General features: G+C 51.5%; 2 protein-coding genes across 2 annotated transcripts in view; one reads left to right on the top strand and one right to left on the bottom strand.

The window, feature by feature from the left end:
- PAIP2B (poly(A) binding protein interacting protein 2B) overlaps window positions 1-20,714 on the bottom strand; it is a 577,567-nt gene that overhangs the window by 260,992 nt on the left and 295,861 nt on the right. The window lies entirely within an intron of this gene.
- Window positions 16,132-20,714, top strand: part of DYSF (dysferlin) — a 219,204-nt gene continuing 214,621 nt past the window's right edge. Inside the window, exon 1 of the mRNA XM_050755219.1 lies at window positions 16,132-16,367. Coding sequence (XP_050611176.1) covers window positions 16,277-16,367 — 91 coding nt within the window. The 5' untranslated portion in view covers window positions 16,132-16,276. The remainder of the gene's footprint in view (window positions 16,368-20,714) is intronic.

Below are 20,714 nucleotides of genomic sequence, written 5' to 3'. Positions count from 1 at the left end.
GGTGGGAAAAGGATGTTTTAGGAAGAGGGAGATTAAAAGCTGGAAGCCAGAAAGGACAAATATCCATGACAAGAGGTATCTCAGCACTCACAGGCAGGGAAACTCAAGGAATGAGAGCCAGGAACAACAACCAGAAGGCTCTCTTTCTGGGTCTTGATTTCCCCACCTCGCCCCCTACATGTGATCTCTTTTTCTCTGACTGCGGAACTTTCTCCACTTCTCCATGCACGGGGCCCCCTCTGAACCTCCCATTTTATTCATCTCAGCTCCAGCCACACAGAAGCTAGCTTCTCTCAGTCCCAATTCCACATTTTTGGGAGATAATGTGATTGATTCAGGTTGGGTAGTCTCAGAGAAAGTGGTTCTTTTAAATAGAGAAGATACCCCAAATGTGTCCTACAATTTGGGGGCAGACATGCTCACTAGAGGTTTATTGCTGCACAGACAGAAAAAGTTTGAAGACAGCCTTCTGTATGAATAAAGTAGTGAAGTTGCGAGGAAGGTGTTTAACCTATAAGGAAAACTGGCTCTTTTCAAATCACTGTAGCCACGCCATATTTGCAAGCAGCTAGCCACTTCTTAGGTCCAATTTTAGCTCTGCCACAGAGCAGGTTCATGTTACTTTATACATCTGAATAGAGCCAAACTGTACTTCTTCAAAAATAGACCATAATTTGGGCTTTCCCTACATCAACAGGGCCTCCTGCCCTTCTTCCCAAAGCAATTAAATTTTACTCCCTCCTTGGTATCTTTCTCTAAAACTTGAATCTGAAAAGTGCTTGCCACAGAGAAGGTACCAATAAATGTTGGTAAATGAATGAATGAATGAGTCAATCAATTACCACATCCAAGCCAAAGCTGTTTTCTCCAGCAACACATAATGGCCAAGTTCTGTAGTGGGAAACTTGATTGCTTCACCAGCTCTTGCAGAATTTCCTTTCTTCCTCCTAGCTTTGCCTTACTTTGCGCCATCCCCCTTTTCACAACCTTGGTCCAAGTCACCATAAACTCTCACCCTGACCCTCTGCTCTAGCTTTTAACTCTTCACTTCCACTCTGATCCCTTGCACTGTGTTCTCCAAGGGCAGCCAAAGGGAGCTTTTGAGACGTAAATCAGATCCTGCCACTCCTCTAGACTTAGCAGGCCTCAGGAAGCTTCCCCCACGCCCTGCATGGTGCCCTCCAGCCTGCCTGCCCCATCCCACAACCCCTTAATCTACACTCCTCTCCTCCCATGACCTTGACACAGAGGGCTTCCTTCTTTCTCTCTGGAATACTCTCTTTCTTGCCCCCACCTCAGTCCTGCCCAGTGAACTCTTAGCTGGCCTTCAGATCTTATCTCAAATAGCTCTTATTGTCCTGGGCACTCGATGAGGACTCCCTGCTCTCTGTTCTCACACTCCCACATTTTCTGTCTTTTATGGCGCTTACATATTTGTAATGGTATGTGACTGACGTGTTTATTCCATAACTCAGTTTCACTCACTGAACTGGAAGCTCTTTGAGGTTAGGGACTCTACTCGTTTGCTAGGGCTGTCATAACAAAGTACTGCAGACTGGGGGTCTTAAATAACAGAAATTTATTTCTCACAGTTCTGGAGGCTGGAAGTCCAAGATCAAGGTGTAGTCAGCAGGCTTGGTTTCTTCTGAGGCCTCTCTTCTTGGCTTGCAGATGGCCGCCTTTTCCCTGTGTCTTCCCATGGCCTTTTCTCTGTGTGCGTGCATCCCTGCTTTGTCTTTGTATCTAAATTTCCTCTTTTTATAAGGGCACTGGTCAGATTGGATGACCCTAATGACCTCACTTTAACTTGTTCACCTCTTTAAAGGCTCTATCTCTAAGTAGAATCACATTCCAAGGTACTGGAGTTGCCTTTCACACAGAAATTTTGAGGGGACCTAATTCAGCCCATAACATGTACTGTGTCACTTGTGCCCACCACTGTGTCCCCCATCCAGGACAGGGCCTGACTTATTTTAGAACTTGATACATTCCCATTAAATGAATGATTGAATTTCAGCTTCCCCCTTCCTCTTCCTCTCCCCACCATACATTGTGCTAAATGCAAAGAAAAGAAGGCATAGATCACTACAGAAGGACCCTGAGTGACCACAGGAAATGTTTGCTACCCTAACCTTGAAATTATAGACCTTTTTGGGGAGTGTTGCTCTTTTCTGGTATCTCCCTATGGGGAAAAATCAGCCACCTGTCAGCGGCCAGCCCATCCTGCCCTGGGTGTGTCTGCTGCCCCCATGGGCTGCTGTGGGAGTTTTGCTGACAGCTGCACACCCATCCAACTGGCCCTCTTTAGAAGGTGAGTCACGGCTGCCGGGAGTGTGGATCTACATATCTGCAGGAAGGCAGTTTAGCAATAGGTACTAGAACCTAAAAAAAGTCATATCCTATGACCTTAGAATCTAATCTGAAGAACTGGGCGGCGAGGGAGGGGGGCTAAGATGAGTTTATATCTATTTTTTTATTAAAAAGAAACTCTCTTTCTCACTATTATAATAGAATCTGGGGAGAGCCTAAATGTGAAAGAAGAGAAAGTTTGTGAATCTAGTACATTCATATGACAGACAATTATATAGTTACTGAAAATATTCTTTATGAATAATTTTTGAATGATGCAAGATGTCACATGAAAACGTGGGACACAGACTGCATTCTACACTCAGATACATAATAAATACTGCAGTTTACATGTGTATATACATTCAGAGGAGAAAGCCTGGGCTGCCAAATACCCAAATGTTCATATACTATTTTTTTCAGAACCAGAGATTTCTTTCTTTATGCTTTTTGTTTTAAAATGGCATGTGCTGCTTTCAAAGCCAGAAAAAGGGGACAAAGTTTTTAAGACAGCTGCCTTGCTTGTCAATGAAATTCTCAGCTCCAGGCTTCTCTTACGGAAAGAGCCTCCCCAGGATCCCCCGTCCTACCCGGGCGGTTGGGTTGGGTTCTGGAGAGACTGCTCCAATCCCCGAGGCGGAAGGAGGCAACCGACTTGGCGCAGCGCTCAGCCAGCGGTGGAAGCTCGGGGGAGGAGCCGAGCCCTTCTCCTGTCCAAGAGCGAGATCTGGGCTACGCCGGGCGCCCGGAGCCCTGGTCCAGCCCCCGGTCATCGCGGCCGCCGCCCAGCCAGGTGCAAAATGCCGTGTCATTGGGAGACTCCGCAGCCGGAGCATTAGATTACAGCTCGTCGGAGCTGGGGAAGGGCGGCGGGGGTGGAAGATGAGGAGAAGCCCCTGTTCTCGGAACGCCGACTGACAAGCGTGGTGAGCCCAGCGTGGGTGGGTACCCAGCCTAGCCCACTGGAGCAGCCGGGGGTGGCCCGTTCCCCTTTAAGAGCAACAGCTCTGAGCCAGGAGCCAGAGATCCGAGCCGACCTCGCCCAGCCAACCCTCTCCAGCTAGGGGACCCACAAGCGGGGCCTCGGCCCTCCCGACCTTTCCGAGCCCTCTTTGCGCCCTGGGCGCACGGGGCCCTACACGCACCAGGCATGCTGAGGGTCTTCATCCTCTATGCTGAGAACGTCCACACACCCGACACCGACATCAGCGATGCTTACTGCTCTGCGGTGTTTGCAGGTAGGAGGGGCCGGCCGCCCCCGCCGGGGGTCGGGGTTGGGTAGAGGAGGTGACGCCGCAGCTCTCAACCTTGGAGAGCACCTGGAGCTGAGAGACAGGAGACTTTCTGGCCCCGCCAGACTGACGTTGAGTGTTGCAACGACACAGGTCTGCAGAGGGCGACTCAGAGGGAAACTGAGGCTGGAAGGAGAGATGTGCCTGACTGGTGCTTCTCCTGGAAGCTCAGCCCGGGTTGGCACTGAGGTAGGCCAGGAAAGTGGGACCAGCATCTCTCCTCTCACCTTTTCGGGATCTCTGAAAAGAGGTCTTTCCGCGTTGCAGGCGGCGAAGCGCTGTACTGCAGGGCTCTCCGCCTTCTCCCCGAAGGCCTGGTCCCAGGCCTATTTATAACCCAGCTCTCTTCCCGCCCTGGTCTGCGCCTGGCTGCTTTCCTGGCCCTTTGCTCTCTCTCAGAGGCTGGCCTGGCAGGCTGGCAGCCACTGGAGGCAGAGGCACCCTACCCTTTTACAGGATGGGGGAAATTTAGCAGCTGGGCACAGCTGTCACAGCACCAACCTTTAGAGACTTTCTCTGCCCCCAACCCCTGCCCCCAACGGACCAGTAGATGGAGGGAGGTGGGTTCATATCTGGTTTCTGTCATCAGAGTGAGGCCTTCTTGAGCAGGAAAGCTACTCCCCTATCAGATTGGGACCTCCCACAGGAGGACCTTCATAGAGTTATGACTTGACTTTTCCTCCAGGAGCTGAGGGATGGGCCCTGTCTGCTCTCCAGGAACCCCTTCAGGACCAAGCAGAGCTAGGATCTACACAGCTGGGTCTTTGGGCTTGGAACCATACTGGGGGAGAAGAATGAGGGGGAAAGAGTGTGAACCTCCCACCCAGCCTGCGGGTTTTCCTCTCAGCCTCCACTACCTGCCACTCCCCTTCTCCCCAGAGATCTGACTTCTAACTACATCCCAGGCTTCCAGAAATCATAGCATTAGTTGGTTTCTGGCCATTCAGCACAGACATTCCCTTTCAGTTCCACAAGCTCCTGGATACACCTGTTCACAGATGCCATCTGCACATATGATCCCAAGCACATGCACAGCCTGGAGCGTTGGAACACCTGTGATGTTCCAAGGAATAGAAGCTCTGAAAGCACAGGCCCTGTGTCCAGCTCAGCATGTGCAGGGGGTCATGTCATGAGTACACTCTCCCGGGTGTGAGATTCAGGGCTTCTGGATTTGTTGGGCCAGAGCAGAGCTCAAGGAGGAGTTGGTGAATGGTCCTGAGGCCTGGAAAGCAGTGTGCACCAAGAGCAGGGGCCAAAGCGGTGGTGGCAGCACTCCAGCTGTGCTTTTTCTTCTAACATGCTGCTTTGACCTGCTCTCAATCAGTTTCCCACATGGCCTCTGGAAATGAGCTTTATCCAGGTGTTTCCAGCAGGGAGGACATGGGAGTCTTTCATGCTTCCTCTCTGCATCCTCAGCTCTGGGCAGGTCAGGTCAGTGGCCCTGTTTAGTAGCCTGGTTGAGGGCTCTGGGCTCCTGTTGCACAACTCCAGGGGACACCATTCATACTGTAAAAAGCCCCTTAATGGAGGGGAGGGAGGACAGGCACTCTGTGGGTGAAGCAGCCTCCTCCCACCCCAGCACCTCTTTCCCATTTACAGCCCCCGAACCTGGGGGCTGAGTAGGCTTTGTGAATGGTGCCCTCCCCAGGTGCACACATGTACACTCAGCTGCAGCAGCCCCTGCTGTCAGGGGCTTTGTCTCTGGCTTCCACTCAGCCTGAACCAGATTTTCTTCCACCTTCCCTGACCACATGCCCCCTCTGCATCCCCATACACTCAATACACCAGGCTCCTACCTCATGGTCCCTCACCCAGGCTAGGCTCAGACCTCTGGTTGGAGAAAGGAAAGAATGAATAATAGATGGCAGGCACTTTCTAACCCCAGAAGTACAGGAAGTGCCGCTGGTGTGGCTTTTGTTATTTCAGCCCCAAGGGCCTGTGTGTGGAGCAGTTCCCCCCATCCTGCATCCTCCCATTTACACATCCCTGGCTGGACCCTCTCCCCACCCCCACCTGCCTTTTGCCTGCTGCCTGACTCTTCGGGGTAGGCTCCCCCTTTCCAGGGCCCAGAGCGCACAGCTCACCTTGGGAAAAGGAAGTACATTTTCTGTGCCAATCCGTCATGAGCCCCTGAGCCTAGGAAGAGACCCCCACCCCTAGTCATCACTGAAACCGCCAGGCCGTCCTGGGGAATGCAGTCCCTCCCCTCCCCCAGCCCCTGGCCACATTTCACCTCCTGCATTAGCCAAGCTCCTAACCCATGTCCAAATTTGGCCTCCCCATGACATTCAGGCCTGCTCACTCTCCTTCTCCCTGGCAGGGTCAGCTTGGTGAATGATTACACAGAAGACTTTGGTCTCAGGGATGCAGCTCAAAGCAAAACACCAGTCTGGGAAGCCTTCCCTCCCCAGCTGGGCTGGGTCTGCTCTTCCGAGGCTCTTCGTCTGTTGTCCCATAAAGCCCCTCCTTTGGTTACATGATTATAATGCCCTGTAGCCACACTTTCAGCCCCTTTGTGCACGTAGACATTCATTTCAAGCTCACAGAAGCTTTGTGAGGCAAAGGGCAGGGATATTATCCCCCCTTAAAGACGAGGATATTGGCCCAGAGAAGTGCAGGAGCCTGGCCAAGGTCACATAGTGGCCACAGCGTCCCCACCCCCAACCCCTCATCAGTGCCCTCTGTTGTTCTCAGCATCCTTGGCGCATGAGTAAGAAAGTGCTGTGGAGAGCATACCATGTGCTGCCCACACCCAGGGCACTCAGACCTGAGCCAGCCAGGGAGGGCGGTGCCTGGGGTCCCCAGCAAGAGGCTGAGTCAGAGTAGGGGGAGTGCAGGGCTGCAGGAGCACAGTGTGAAACAATTGACCAAAAGATGGAGGATTCTGGGGTTTCAAATGCATGTTCCTCACAAAGAGAGGGAATGGACATTTGCTAAGCACAAAAGCATACCATTGTCAGATGGTGTTTCTTTAAAATCCCACCAACAGTCCTATGAAAGAGATCTGTTTAACTGACACCATGGTTATTTTATGGCAGATACTGTTCTAACTAGAACGTTAATATAAGCTACATCATGACCCAGTTATAATTTGTACCAGGCACTTACATGTAGACACATACACCTCAATCCCCTTAGCAAGCATGTGTGGTAGCAACTGTCATCACTCCTGTTCTACAGATAAGGAAACTGAGACATGAAGAGGTTAAGTAAGTTGCCTGAGGTTATACACTGGCAAGTGGTGGGGTTATGATTCGAGTCTAAGTATCCGGCTCCTGAGCCCCCACAATGTCCCCAGATTTAACCACTCTACTATCTACCTCTGGCTTTAGCTTGGATTTACCAAAGACAAGCAAGAAAAGGTGGAGGGACAGGACTTGAATCCAGGCCTGGCTGAGACTCTGATGCCCCCCTCAGTCTGCACTTTGACTTCTCTCATCCTGCCACATCACGTGAATGGTCCTTACTGCTGTTCGCTCACCCAAGCACAGACATCCTCAGCCCTTATGTTCCAGTCTTGCAGATGCTTTCTTATCTCAGGGGGCCCTTGTTCTCTGCTTCACCCTGTCTATATCTGATGGGACCAATCAGTCACCAGTTGATGCAGGATGCTCCCTCCAGGCAGTACCCTCATTCCGGGCCAGCTCACAGCTCTGACAGGGCTATGGTGGCTGCCTAGATTCTGATAAGCCAAGACCAGGGCAATGGTCACGTGGCACTGAGGTGGGCAACCTGTGGTGGGTATGGCAGGTGCTCTGGAACTTCCAGGGAGGGGGTCGTGTAACTGTGGATCCCAAGCTTAGCCAGTCTAGGAGAAAGTAAAAGTTGGGCGGGGGCTCAGAAGAGCGGCTAGCTGGCAGCCTGAGTCACAGTCCAGTGGGATAACAGCATTGAACAAGAGGGAGAGAAGAACTGTCTGCATCTTGAACTCGGGATCCCAGGTCTGCCACTTTCCAGCTGTGTGGCTTTGGGCAAGTTACTTAACCGTTCTGTGTCAGTTTCCTTATCTGTAAAGTGTTGATAACAGTAGCTTGTACCTGTTTTGGAGGAATGATTCTGGAGAGTTTATGTGTTAGTCCATATAAAGCACTTCGAACAGCCAGGCAAGCAATAAATGTTAACTATAATAATTATTATTACATATAATTTTACATAAATTTATTATGATAATCATTATTATTAACATATATTGTACATGTACTAAGAAATAATTGTATACATCCATCAATGTCTTTTTTGCTTGGTCAAGTCTATCCTCAGCTTTGTTTGTCCATCCACTGTCCTGCCAGGCTGGACACAACAGGCTGAGTGGTGGGTGGCCATCTGTCTGCCCCTAGGGACACTGGGCCTGTCTTCTCTGGCTGCCCCTCCTAGAGTAGTCCCTTCTGAGGTGAAAGCATTTGGCCACCTGCCTGATGGCTGGCAGTGGCCCTCACTGGGGTACTTTCTCTTTCTGGGAACAAATATTCCTCTGGTGACACCCCAGTAGCCCACAAACCTCTTCAGTCCCTCTCCCCAGGCCAAACTCACTTTCTTTCTCTACTTCCTGCATACTAGTCTCTTTCCAGATTTGTCCACTAGCATGGGATGTTAGCAGACAGAGCATTCACATCTATTGTGGATGTGTGCTGTGCTGGAGTTGCTAGTGTTTTGTTTAATCCTCCCAACACCACTGCAAAATGTCCTCGTTCTCTTGATTACACAGAAGCGGAAACAGACACTGAAACGTCCAATCACATGCCTCAGGTCACACCGCTAGGAAAGGGTGGCCTAGGACAGAAGCCCAGCACAGAAGCCCAGGACTGTTTCCATTATGGATTTCACTGTGGATTTCTCCCCTGACAGGCCCTAATCATGGCTGTAGCCAGAACCAGGACTGCACGTGGGTTCTACCCTCTTGCTGGACACACAGGTCCCCTGTCAATTCTAGCTGGTGGATTGGGATATCCACCGGACACGTATTCTTAAATGAATGTGAAGGGATAGGGAAGAAGGCCTCATCTATACTTCTGGAAGCCTTTGGACATTGGCAAATATGCCCTGAAGGAGTCCTGTTAACTCATATAGAATGTTCCTCTCAAGGTCGAGGACATTGAGCAGAGAGGCAAGGTTTGTTTGCCTCCTGGGCTCCGCATGTTTAGGTCTTGGGAAACACAAAGAACCAGCTAACATTAGGAGAATGTGGTCAGAGAAGGAGAACTGGCCCAACTCCAGCAGCAAGAGGGGATCAGAAGCATGCCTTCCTCAATGGTCAGGAAGGTAGGGCCACAAATAAGTGACAGGGGTCACAAACTCACGCACTTCCAGAAGCATGGCAGGTGGACTGAGATCAAGCCAGACGGGACATCATATATGCCTACTGGGAGTGAGCTGAGGGGGGACACCTGGTTTACAGGTGCCAGATGGTCAGTGTTAGGTGGCAAATCTAGGCCCAGATGCCACCTTCTCTGATTTTTTTCAAGAGAAGCTGTAAATTCAGATGTATATGGAAAAATCTTCTAATGTTTAAGGTACAATTTTGTTATAAAACATTGTACTGATTAAAGACAACATGTCTGTAGGCTGGATGTGTCCCAAAGAACACCAGTGACTGCTTCTGAGACACAGTATTTCATTCAGTCCTGGAGACCTTGGGCCTGGGCTCTCTGGAGAGAAGACAGCCAGTGTCCTCTCCCTTGGGCTCATCAGGCAGCACCTGTCATCAGTGACTACAGGATGGAGTGAGTGGGAGCGCTTTAGTCCCCGTCCCCCTTACCTCTGTCAGCCCTGAAATACTGCAATAAGCATGAAACTCAGTTTGCAAACAGGCCCCTCAAGCCCTTCCTTCCAGGCTATGGCTCCTAAGCCGGCCCTATCACCTTTACAGTGGGGCTGGAGTAGCCTGGGGTCCCGAGGAGCTGCCCTCACCTGAAGCCTCAGGTGGGATGCAGACCTAGCTGTTTGTAAACAAGCCCTAACACACACTGGTATAAGCATAATGGTCTCTCCACTCACATAATAGTTGAATGTAGACAGTCCTGGCTGGTAAGACTCTGACCCACAGGCTGTCCAGGGCCCCAGCTCCTCCTGTTTCATTGCTCTGTTATCCCCAGAAGTTCCCTTTGACAATGTGGTTCATGATGGCGCACGCCCCTGTCTATATTCCTGCCAGAGGGGAAAGGGGGCCAGGGAGGCGTGCCCCTTCCCTTTAAGGACACATCCAGGCCGTTATATACAGCCCTTCTGCTCATATTCTGTTGGTCATCAGTTAGTCTCCTGGCTACATTCAGCTATGAGGGAGGCTGGGAAATGTTTTTATTTGGGTGACCATGTACCCAAGTAAAGTGCTATGGAAAATTTCTATGGATGAAGGGGAGAACATATATTGGGGAGTGGAGGTCAGGTCTCAGCCACACTTTCCATTAGAACTTAATTCCTGATAGTGTCCCCTCGGGAGGAGGCCCTATTGAGTTACTAGGCCTCAGTATGAAGTCTGCAGGGATCGGTTATCTGATTATGGAGAAGTCCAGGATAGTGAACATCAGCCAGACCAGGAAATTGGAGGCTGGGATGAGAAAGAGGCCTCAGGAAGTGTCCAGGGGTCAGATCACCAGTGGTTGCTTTTCTGGTTTGCAGAACAGATGTGGGGAGACCCTTTTCCTTGTACACAAGCCAAGGGAAGGCAGAAGTCCCTTGGAATGTTCCTATGGAAATATTAGTTACACCCACTACAGATTTCCATTTCCTGTGCTGACTCTGATGGATTGGAGCTGGGGTAGGGTGCGGTATGATAGGGGAAAAAGCAAAGCCAGGAATCATTGTGATAGACAGAAAAAAAAAAAAAAAAAGAAAGAAAAAAGAAAAAGAAAAAAAGGCTTTGTAATATCCAAAAATCCCTCTAGGGGGCAGTACTATCCCCTTTGAGAACCACTGGCTGGACTCACCAGGGGCAGAACCCACACCCGGAAGCCATGTGCAGTGTCCACTATACCAACGCCAGGCCAGTCCTGTACCACACGCTGGGAATACCTGGGTCACTAAGGCAGCCTTGGTCTCTCCCTCGTCTCTCCCCTCCACAGTCTAGCTAGACATGAAACGGGTAATTACACTAATAGTTATTCCTGACCATTGTGATGTGTGCTAAGAAGGAAAAGCACTGCTGTGCAGTCATTTGCCAGAGGGACCCATCTAGACCCTGGGATATCATGACTGCTTTCCTGGAGAGGTGATCTTTAAGCTGAGGCCTGAAGTATGAATAGGTGGTTCTGCAAAGAAAGAGAAGAAGGCAGCTGGAGGCAGAGAGGACAGCCGACCTCAGAGCTGAGAGGGAGCCTGGCATATTCTAGAAACTGACAAGGCACTGGAGCTAGAGCTCGGAGGGCGAGAGGTGGAATGGCCTTGCCCTTTGGCCCAAGGAAATGAATCTAGGTTTCATCCCAAGAGCACAGGAGGGCTTTGGATAAACCTCCCAAGAGGCTTTTAGCAGGAGAGTGACCTAATCATATTTGTTTTAAGATCACCTGGCTGCAGTGTGGATAATGGGCCAGACATAGCCAGAGTGATGATGCCTCCAGCTAGGAGGCACCTGTGGTGGCCCCGGCAGGAGAGGGTGGTGGCAAGATTTGGAGGAGTCACTTGGATGCTGTGGGCACATAGATGGTACCAAAGTCACAGGTGTCAGTAAAGATGAAGATGATTTAGGCTGCAAGCAACTGACATCTTGGCTCAGATAGACTTAAATGAGCAGAGAGGCAAGGTTTGTTTGCCTCCTGGACACCCCATGTTTAAGCCTTGGGAAAATCAATTTATTAAATGATAAATATTCTTAAGGGGATCAGCTCACTAACTGGTGTCCAGAGACCCAGTGAGCTCTGGGCACATAGATTATACAGCTCTGTCACAGGATCCTTAGGGTGTTGCTTTTTCCAGCTGGAAACCTTTGTACTGGTGGCACCTTTGCCTGAGTTTTGCTTGGGCCCACTGGGCTCGTTCCACCCACTCAGCCTGGCAGGCTATGCTCAGCTCACAGTACCAGCCCCAATCCCACGCCTGCCAAGGGTGAGCCAGGCACCGAGCAGCAAGGGGTGTGTGAGCAAGTGCAGGGTCCGGTCACTGCGCACAGCCAGGCATGCCAGCTGTGGTGGGGCAGGCAGCTCCAGGTGCTGGTACAGGTGCTGGCTCTGTGCGAGGCTGCAGCTGGACCAGGCATAATGCAAGCGGCTTCCACTGTGACTACCGGGGAATGCGGTGGTGCCCAGAAGCTTGGAGGCACCAGGAACTGCAGAGCCCCAAAGAGGGTGTTATAGCCGTGTGACCCCTAGGTCTGGGCTCCCCGAAGGGCTGAAGCTTTTATCTCCTTCTCATCACCTGCAACATGGCGAGGAGGGTTGGGGGACAGGTTGTTTCAGCCCTGTTTGTGTTACAGCTATTTCATTCCTGCTATTCACCAGGTCCTGAGTTCTTTTCCTGTGTCCAGGAAGAATGAGGTACACAGACAACTGGAGGGTGAGAAAGGTGGAGAGAGCTTCATTGAGTGACAGAACAGCTCTCAGGAGACCCAAAGTGGGGTAGTTCCTTTCTGCAAGTAGGTTCTTCTGATGAGTGTCCAGCTCTCAGCAGACAGGAGACCTGCAGAGGGTAGCTCCTCACTGCAGGCAGGTCTTCCTGACGAGTGGAGGAGACCTGACCCAGAGTGGGTAGCTCCTTCCTGCACCTAGTAGTCCCAACATCTGTCTGAGTCTAGCTGAGTCCTGGGATTTTATGGGCTCAGAAGGTAGGAAGTGTGTGCTGATTGGTCCATGGGTGGCCAGGAGCGGGCCAGGGGAAAAAGTACCATAAGTTCTCACTCTGGGCTGAGGACTCCACCTGGAACTGGCAGCCCAGGCCCCAGGCTTCAGGCCATCCCTGGCTTGTAGGTGGGGTTTCACCCACCCCTTTCTGCCCAGGAGACTGTCTGCCTCCTACTGCCATCAACATGCCTAGGGCACCTAGGCTGTTCGTGCAGAGGGGTGCTTGCAGGTCTGGACAGAGCCGCCCCTCAACTTCCCTCCTGAGCTTGTCAGTGCTCAAAGTCTGGGGGGCATTGAGGCAGCAGGGGGCTGGCATGTCAGTGCACACACCTGGCTGGGTTGCAACAGCACCTGAGCTTGGACACAACTTTGCTCCACCCTGGAGTGGGTGACTGGAGTGGGGCAAGGCCAGAGAGGGGGAGAAGGCACTTCTGAACCTGCAAGCTTCCTGGCCCCGGAGAGTGCAGGGATGCCTGGGTCTGGGGCCACAGCCAAGCAGCTGCAGCTGTGCCTGGGAGCTCTGGGCTCCCACCCCACCAACTTGGTAGGGGGTGGGGCTCCCACCTGTTCCCAGCCCCCACCAGCTCTGCAGAGTGCACAACGCTGGCCAGCCTCTCTACTGCAGTCTGCGTCTTGGCAGTGGCCATTCCAGATGGGCCGCCGCTGTCAGCAACTCCATAGTATCATCCTGCACCCAGGCAGGCTCCATTTTTCTCTCTGGTCTGCTGTCCATTGTGTCTGCTATGTCCTTAACTGGTCAGCAATTGGATCTATAAGCTTCCTTATGCACACAAAGCAGGAGAGGGAGTTGGGCTTCTGTATTCATGGCATATAAATCTGTCTCTCCAGGGGAACGACTTAGGACACAGGTCTCTTGCTAGACCGATAGCCATTGCCGAGAAATGTGCTCAGATAGAGTGGGATCCATCCTGGAGCTGGGGCTACGTAACTGAGCAGTCAGGTTCTGCTAGGAGGGAAGGGGGTCTGGATGAATGTTGAGGGAATCAAATGTCCACCTCATCTTGAGGGGAGATGAGAAGGGTACAGTTGGGAGGAAGGGGAGAGGGTCCAAGCAGCTAGAGAAGGTGCTGTGATGAGAACGGGCTCAGACTCTCCTCTCTTTCCTTTTCCCCACCCCCATGCTCATCCCAGCTCTGTCCTTTACCAGCCTTCCACTTCTTGGGAGCACTTCCCACAGTGCCTATAGATGTGGTTGCCACCCTCTGTGGTTTCTACCCCCAACTAGAAGCTCCCTGAAGGCAGGGATGTGACTTATTTTCAGCAAGTCAGAAGTGATGGATGAATGTTTATTCTTTCAGTCCATCATTTAGAAAGAATTTATGGAGACCATGCTTTGCACCAGGTGCTGTTTCAGGCACTGAGGAAACAGCAGTGGACAAAACAGACCAAAACCTTTGCATCCTTGGAGCAGACATTCTGATGGGGAAGACAGAAAACCAGTAAGACACATATGCTACACAGTGATTGGTGCTAGAGAAGAAACCTGAAAGGGAGATGAAAGAGGGAAAGTTGTGGTTTTCAATTGTGTGGCCAGGTTGGTCTCATTGGAGTGAATAGCTGAAGGAAAGGAAGACATGCCAGCCAGAGGGAACAGCTGGCAGAGACCCTGGGGAGGCGCTGGTCTGGCCTGTCTGGGGAACAGCTGGAAGGCTAGTACGCTTGAAGGAGCATGGGTCCTGGGGAGGTCAGCCAGGGCTTTTAAGGCTACGTAAGGCCTTTGAGTTTTGTGCTGAGTGAGATGGGAGCAAAATTGGAAGACTTTGAGTAAAACCAGGTCATGAGAATTGGATTGAGGATAGACCGTGGGGGCAAGGGCAGAGCAGGAGACACATAGGGAGTCTATGGGGTTGATTAAATGACTCAGGCAAGGGATGACAGGCTTCCACTGGGGGCGGTTACAATGGAGATGGTGAGAAATGGTGGGATTTTGGGCATATTTTGAAGGAGAGTGGGAGGGGGATTTGCAGTTTTGGTGACCTGGTGGGGTTGAAGGTGTCACTGGGTGGGTTCAAGACAGAATGGAGGAGGGAGATTGGAGACAGAAAGTATGGAGAGCTCCTTCCAAGGGCATTGTTGTGAAAAGAGAGAAATGACCAGTAGCTGCAGGGGATGTGGGGTCAAGGGTATGCTTTCTTGAGAGCAATAGCATCATACTTATGTGCTCATGGGATGATCTGGTAAACAGGGGAACTTGGTAAGGCAAGAGAGCAAGAGAATCACTGCAGACTCACCACTGAATGGGAGAGAGGGGATGGGGTCTATGTCCATGTGCCCAGTTGTTCTCAGTGGGGAGTACAGGTGATTCATTCGTAAGAACAGGAGAGAACTCACAGGATTTGGGCACAGATGCCGAGGGCATTAGAAGGAGCCTGGGGGCCTAAGGAAGTTCTCTGCTCCGTAAAGAGGAAGCAAACTGAGAGTGGGGTTGGGCGATGGGGTATTCTAGGGGCATCTGGGAGAGAGGGAGGCAAGATGTATAGTATGATTGCCCCCAGCAGTGAGGGCTCGCTTGAGTTAGGGGTCATGACTACAAAAGGCACCCCTGAGGCCGGCTGTGTTACTCTCCAAGACATCAATGGTTGGGGGCAGGCTGAGTTGGATTCGCCAGGGTTATGGCTTAGCCCTGTGAGAATGATGTATCCCTCAAAATAAGAGAGGGGAAAGGGAGTTGAGATTTTGCGCAGCAGTGCATTTAGGTTGAGTGAGCAGGTTGGTTAGCGAGGACTTGGGAGGTGGGAAGATGGACAGTGCCCTGACCGGGGCTAGGTGCTGGAGTGCTGGGGGATAGAAGCGCAAAGCCAGGGCCCCTGTGTTAAGAAGTTCATAGGCTGGAAAGGAACCAGGCATAATAAGTGAAGCGACTATCACCGTTCAAGGCTTACACCTTGAGCAGCTTTCCCACTGTGGAGACTAGGGAGTGTAGAGATTGTTGAGGATGGGGGACTTGCAGGGGACAGAATGGGCCGCAGCTGGACCCTGGTTCTCCAGGGAACTCAGTATGATTTGAATACAGATCTCTGCCTCCAGAGATGAGTGACTCGACACAGCCGAGGAGAAGGCTCCGAGGCGGGTTGGCGGGGACTCGAACCTCGGAGTCTCTCCCGTCCCAGGGGTCCCAGTAAACCCAAACGGCCGCCCCGGCAGCCTGCAGAGGGGAGAGGACGGGCTCCTGGGCGCAGATCATGGGGCGGGTGGAGAGAGGCGAGAGGCAGGGAGGCCGGGGGCTCGGGGTGCACGGCGCGCTCCGCACACTCCCCCTTCAGCGCGCCCTCTGACTTGGTTTCCCCGAAGACACACTCTCGTCCCCGCCTCTGATTGCCCGCTCCTTCCGCCTGCACTTCTGCCTCCTTTTCACCCCTTCGCCGAGCGCACAGGGCGGGGGCCAAGTCGGCACCAGTGCGCACCCGGCCCGGGCGCCCTGGCTGGTGTGGAGCCTTGGTCACCGGAGGCTCCCGCGGAGCAGGCCCCACGGCGCCTTGTGCGCTCTCGGAGGCCGAGCTGCGCGCCCGCGTCAGCTGCGCCTGGTTCCTGGCCGGGAGCTGGGACCCGCGGAGCTAGGGACCAGCGCCCCCACAGGCTCCCGTCTGACCCCTGTCCCTCCCCGCCCGCCGCGGACAGGGCGGATCTGGGTAGGGGCCGGAGGGGAGGGTCCGCCCAGTGGGTGTCCGGTGTCCTCCCTGCAGCCTCTCCCAGGCATTGGCCACTTCTCCGCGGAGGAGCAGCGAAGGCTACAGCTCTCTTGGCGCGGCTGCCTGGGAGCCCGGCGCTTGCTGGGTGGGTGTTCGGGCCCGCTGCTCCCGCTCCCGCCCCGACTGCGCGCCTGTGCGCCGCCGGGGCTGCCCAGCCATGCTGTGCTGCCTGCTGGTGAGGGCCAGCAACCTCCCCAGTGCGAAGAAGGACCGGCGCAGCGACCCTGTCGCAAGCCTGACTTTCCGAGGTGAGAGCCCCGTGGCCTCCGCGCCCACGCTCAGGTGCTACCCGACTCTCGGCGCTCACTGGCGGGTCTGCAGCCCCTGCTCGGGAGCTAACCCTAGTCCAGGCCACAGTTTCTCCCTTTGTCGGCAGGGACAGAAATCCCAGTCCCAACTTCTGCAGGGGGGTGATGAGGAGAAATGAGCAGAGCACAATAAATGCCACAGGGCTTTGAAAAATTGGAAAAGCGAAAGTGCCGTAGGTCAGCGGTTATCACTTTTCTGAGACTGATACCCAGAGGAAATAAAGTCCGAGCTTTTACTGGGTAGTGGGGATAAGGGTAAGTTGGAAGATGGGTTCAGAAGGTAGAGAGGAATCAGGGCCACTGAAAAACGGGGCGTGTAGATGATGTGCTTTGAAAGTTGTCTTTTTTCATTCATTCATTCATTCATTCACCCATCTTTATCCAACATTGGCTATATTGAATCTGCCCCATCTTAATCAGTAGGAAAAGGAACAGAATAGTATGGAAATGGCCTTGATACAAGGAATTTTGAGGAATGTCAAGGATATTTTCTCTAAATTCAAGAAGCTAAGCCCCTACATGTAGTGCTTAGAGTAGATACAGGTATGTCTGTGTGGGGCAGCAGAGAAATCACACACACACACTCCGCTTCTCACCAGGCGTCCTGAACCCCCTCCCCCAGCCCCTCCAAGACAGATTCCCACGGGAGCGGGTGTCTCAGGAGGGGAAAGGGAAGAGGAAGGATCTGTCAAAATTAAGAGATGGAACAATAGCTGTGAGTCAGGACCCCAGTTCTGCAGAGAAAGATAAATAAGGAGAGGAGAGAGGATTTCCACTTAGCCAGGAGCCATACCCTGTAGCTTTGTGGAATCAATAATAAAAATAAGAATAATAAAAATCCATGTATCAGAAAAGATGGTCAAATGAAGAGGGAAGAGTGGCTGGTGTTCTCATAAGCCTCCTTCAGTGGAGGCACCAAGGGAGCTCTTTTAAGTCTGACCCGTGATCTGAATCATATCTCCAAGCACCCCCAAAATAATGATAGCTGAAAGACACGATTTGGCAAAGGGAGATCTATATGTAGCTTTTATTCTTTGCTGTGGGACAAGTTATGTGTATTCCTCTTTTGAAAAGTGTGATTTGAAATGTTGAAGAAAATTTCACTATTTTCATTGATCGGTGACATGCCTGGGAGTTCACTATGCAAGAGCAACTTCAAGACAAAGTCCTTCATTCTCCGCTGTCCATCAGATGCTGCCTAAGGCTTTGCTGTGCAGAAATTGCGGGGTCACGATTGGCTGGAAAATAAATTCCCTAAGGACACTGAGCAGGGCACATATTGGTATATGGCTCTGGATGCTCTAACACTCTTTGGGTCTGCTCACAGCTCTTTCCCTTGTCTTGTAACAGTCCTGTGGTGGCTACCGATGTCTCCATTCTGCAAATAAGGAAATTGAAACCCAGGGAAGTTAAATGTGTTCAGGTCAGTGGTCACGGCAGGGAGCTACCAGCGCTTGGAGTGGGCACTGTCCTTGAGTCGGGAAGATGACCAAATCCCTTGAAGCCCCTCTTTACTATTGCCCTGGCCCAAGTACCCCGAACACGTGCAGCTGCTATCTCTCCCAGATCACTGTATTCCTTCTTTGTAATGCCTTACTATTTATTTGCACTGATGATCTCGGAAAACAGAAATACCATATAATAGAATGTAACATCTCCAGCTGTTTCAAGTCTATTTGTGTTTCAAAGCCCAGGGCAATGCCATCTTCTCCAGGAGGACATCCAGGATTCCCCTGGCTGTCATGAGTCTCTCCTCTCTGGATGACAAGCAGCAGCACCTTGCTAGGGATGCTCGCCCCCTCGCCCCCACTGGCCTGTGCTCAGCTCCATGCTTAGGGCATCAGGGTGCCTTGAGAGCAGTGACCTGTCCTATTTGTTCATTGGTTTGTCCCAGTGCTGAGCACAAGTAGGTGCTGTCCAGTGTTTGTGCCCTTTCTAGCCCAGCCTCTAGCCATCCTCCAGGTGTGCCTGGGAGCTTCACTCAGTCTGGGACATGGTCCACTCACTTGACTGTTCTTGAGGATCACTTGTAGAATGTGTTTGAGAAACAGATTCCAGAGTCCCCAGCTGAAGACGTTCTGATGCAGCAGGTCTGGAAGGTGACCTAAGAATCAGCATATAACAAATACCCAATGCAGGAGGTTATTTTGGAACCGCATCTTGGGAAAAATGGGTCTGAGATGTGGTGGCAGGTGAAATTACTGTGCTCCCCCTGGTGGGAGCATTCACGATGGAGTTTGGGGCTGAGTTGATGCCTAAGGAGGGAAACCATTAGCGGTAGATATTTTTGACTGATTGTGTGAATGAACTTACAAAGCATTGTAAGTACACACTGAACTACAATGCTTTGTAAGTTCTGAACTTACAAAGCATTGTAGGCTGGGGGGACTCAACTCTGGCTGCACGTCAACATTGTGTGTGGGAGCTTTACCAAAGACCACCGCCAACCTCCCTGCCTGCCTTTTCTGAAGCCAAATCCCTTGCGGTGGGGCCCCAGGCATAGGTGTTGTTTCTGACAAATTTTCAGGTGTTTTGGATGTGCATCAGGGTTGAGAAGCACTGAGCCCAACCTTCTCATGGCACAGATGGGACAGTGGCCCGCTTGCAGAGAAGCCAGCCTGCACTGTGTGTTTGGCTCCTACAGGCGGCCTGAAATGTATGGGGCTGGGCTGGCCGCACTTTCCTTGCAGTTGTTCCCTGTCTCGGATGTAATTTCAGGACCTGCCTCCCAAAATAGACTATGAGCTCTGGGAGGCTGGACTCTGAGGGCAATTTTTTGGCTTCCCCATCTAAGGACCTCTATTAATAGTAGAGGCTACTAATGAATACTGCTCATTCTTTTGTTTTTATATTAATTAATTCATTAACTAAAAATACCATGAGTAACTTGGCCGTGGTAGATATTTTTGACTGATTGTGTGAACGAGCAGCTTAATTTCCTATAGTATTTAATCGTCTGTACTTCTTTTCTGCCCTGCCCATTTTCCATTCCGTAATGTGATTATTTATATCCCTCTATTCATGCATTTAGTTCATTGAACAAACATTTACTGAGTACCTACTATGTGCCTGGTGCTGTTGTTCTAGGTGCTTGGATGCATGCAAGAACAAAACCAGATCCCTGCTGCTTTAAAGCTGAAACATCTTATTTCCTTGAAGGCTGGATCTGCTGTGTCCCCACTTGGTGAATTTCTGCCCTGTGTCATCAGCCCGGAACCCAGAAGTCATTACTGACGCTTCCCTCTCCCTCATCCTGTCAGTCCTGTCAGGGCGTCTCCTCCTCCAGCCTTCCCCTCCCACCTCCTCTTCTCTATCTCCTGGGGGTCTCTAGATTTTGGGCAGGAGTCGGGAGATCTTATAGAACTAGTTGGAGGTGGATTCCTATCCTCAGGGAACACTCTTCACTCACCTGTGTAGGGAAAGTGGGCTGAAGGCCCCGGACTCTCTGAACCGAGCTGTTTACACATCACAAATGACTTAAAATATTGAAAACAGCGGCCGGGTGCGGTGGCTCACGCCTATAATCCCAGTACTTTGGGAGGCTGAGGTGGCCGGATCACGAGATGAGGAGATCAAGATCATCCTGGCTAAAACGGTGAAACTCCATCTCTACTAAAAATACAAAAAAATTAGCTGGGCGTAGTGGCAGGTGCCTGTAGTCCCAGCTGCTCAGGAGGCTGAGGCAGGAGAATGGCGTGAATTCGGGAGATGGAGGTTGCAGTGAGCCAAGATTGCGCCACTGCACTCCAGCCTGGGCAACAGAGCAAGACTCCATCTCAAAAAAAAAAAAAAAAAAAAAAAAAAAAAAGAAGAAAAGAGCTTTATGTCCTTTTTTCCTTCCATCTCCCTCCCTCCCTCCCTTCCTCCCTCCCTCTCTTCCTTCCTTCCTTCTTTCTTTCTTTTCTTTCTTTCTTTCTTCTTCTTTTTTTTTTTTGAAAATTGAATTTTGCTCTTATTACCCAGGTTGGAGTGCAATGGCGCGATCTCGGCTCACTGCAACCTCCGCCTCCCGGGCTCAAGTGATTCTCCTGCCTCAGCCTCCCAGGTAGCTGGGATTACAGGCACCTGCAACCATGCCTGGCCAATTTTTTTTTTTTTTTTTTTTTTAGTAGAGATGGGGTTTTACCATGTTGCCCAGGCTGGTCTTGAACTCCTGACATCAGGCAATCCACCCGCCTTGGCCTTCCAGGGTGCTTGTATTACAGGCGTGAGCCACCGCGCCTGGCCTGTTTTCTTTTTAGAAACATAATATGTACTTGCTGTTAAAAATGACAAACTACAGAAAGG

The sequence above is a fragment of the Macaca thibetana genome, chromosome 13 (assembly GCF_024542745.1).
Source record: "Macaca thibetana thibetana isolate TM-01 chromosome 13, ASM2454274v1, whole genome shotgun sequence".
Lineage (NCBI taxonomy): Eukaryota > Metazoa > Chordata > Mammalia > Primates > Cercopithecidae > Macaca > Macaca thibetana.
Note: the sequence above shows the minus strand (reverse complement) of the source record. Positions and strands in the feature narration are given on the sequence as shown.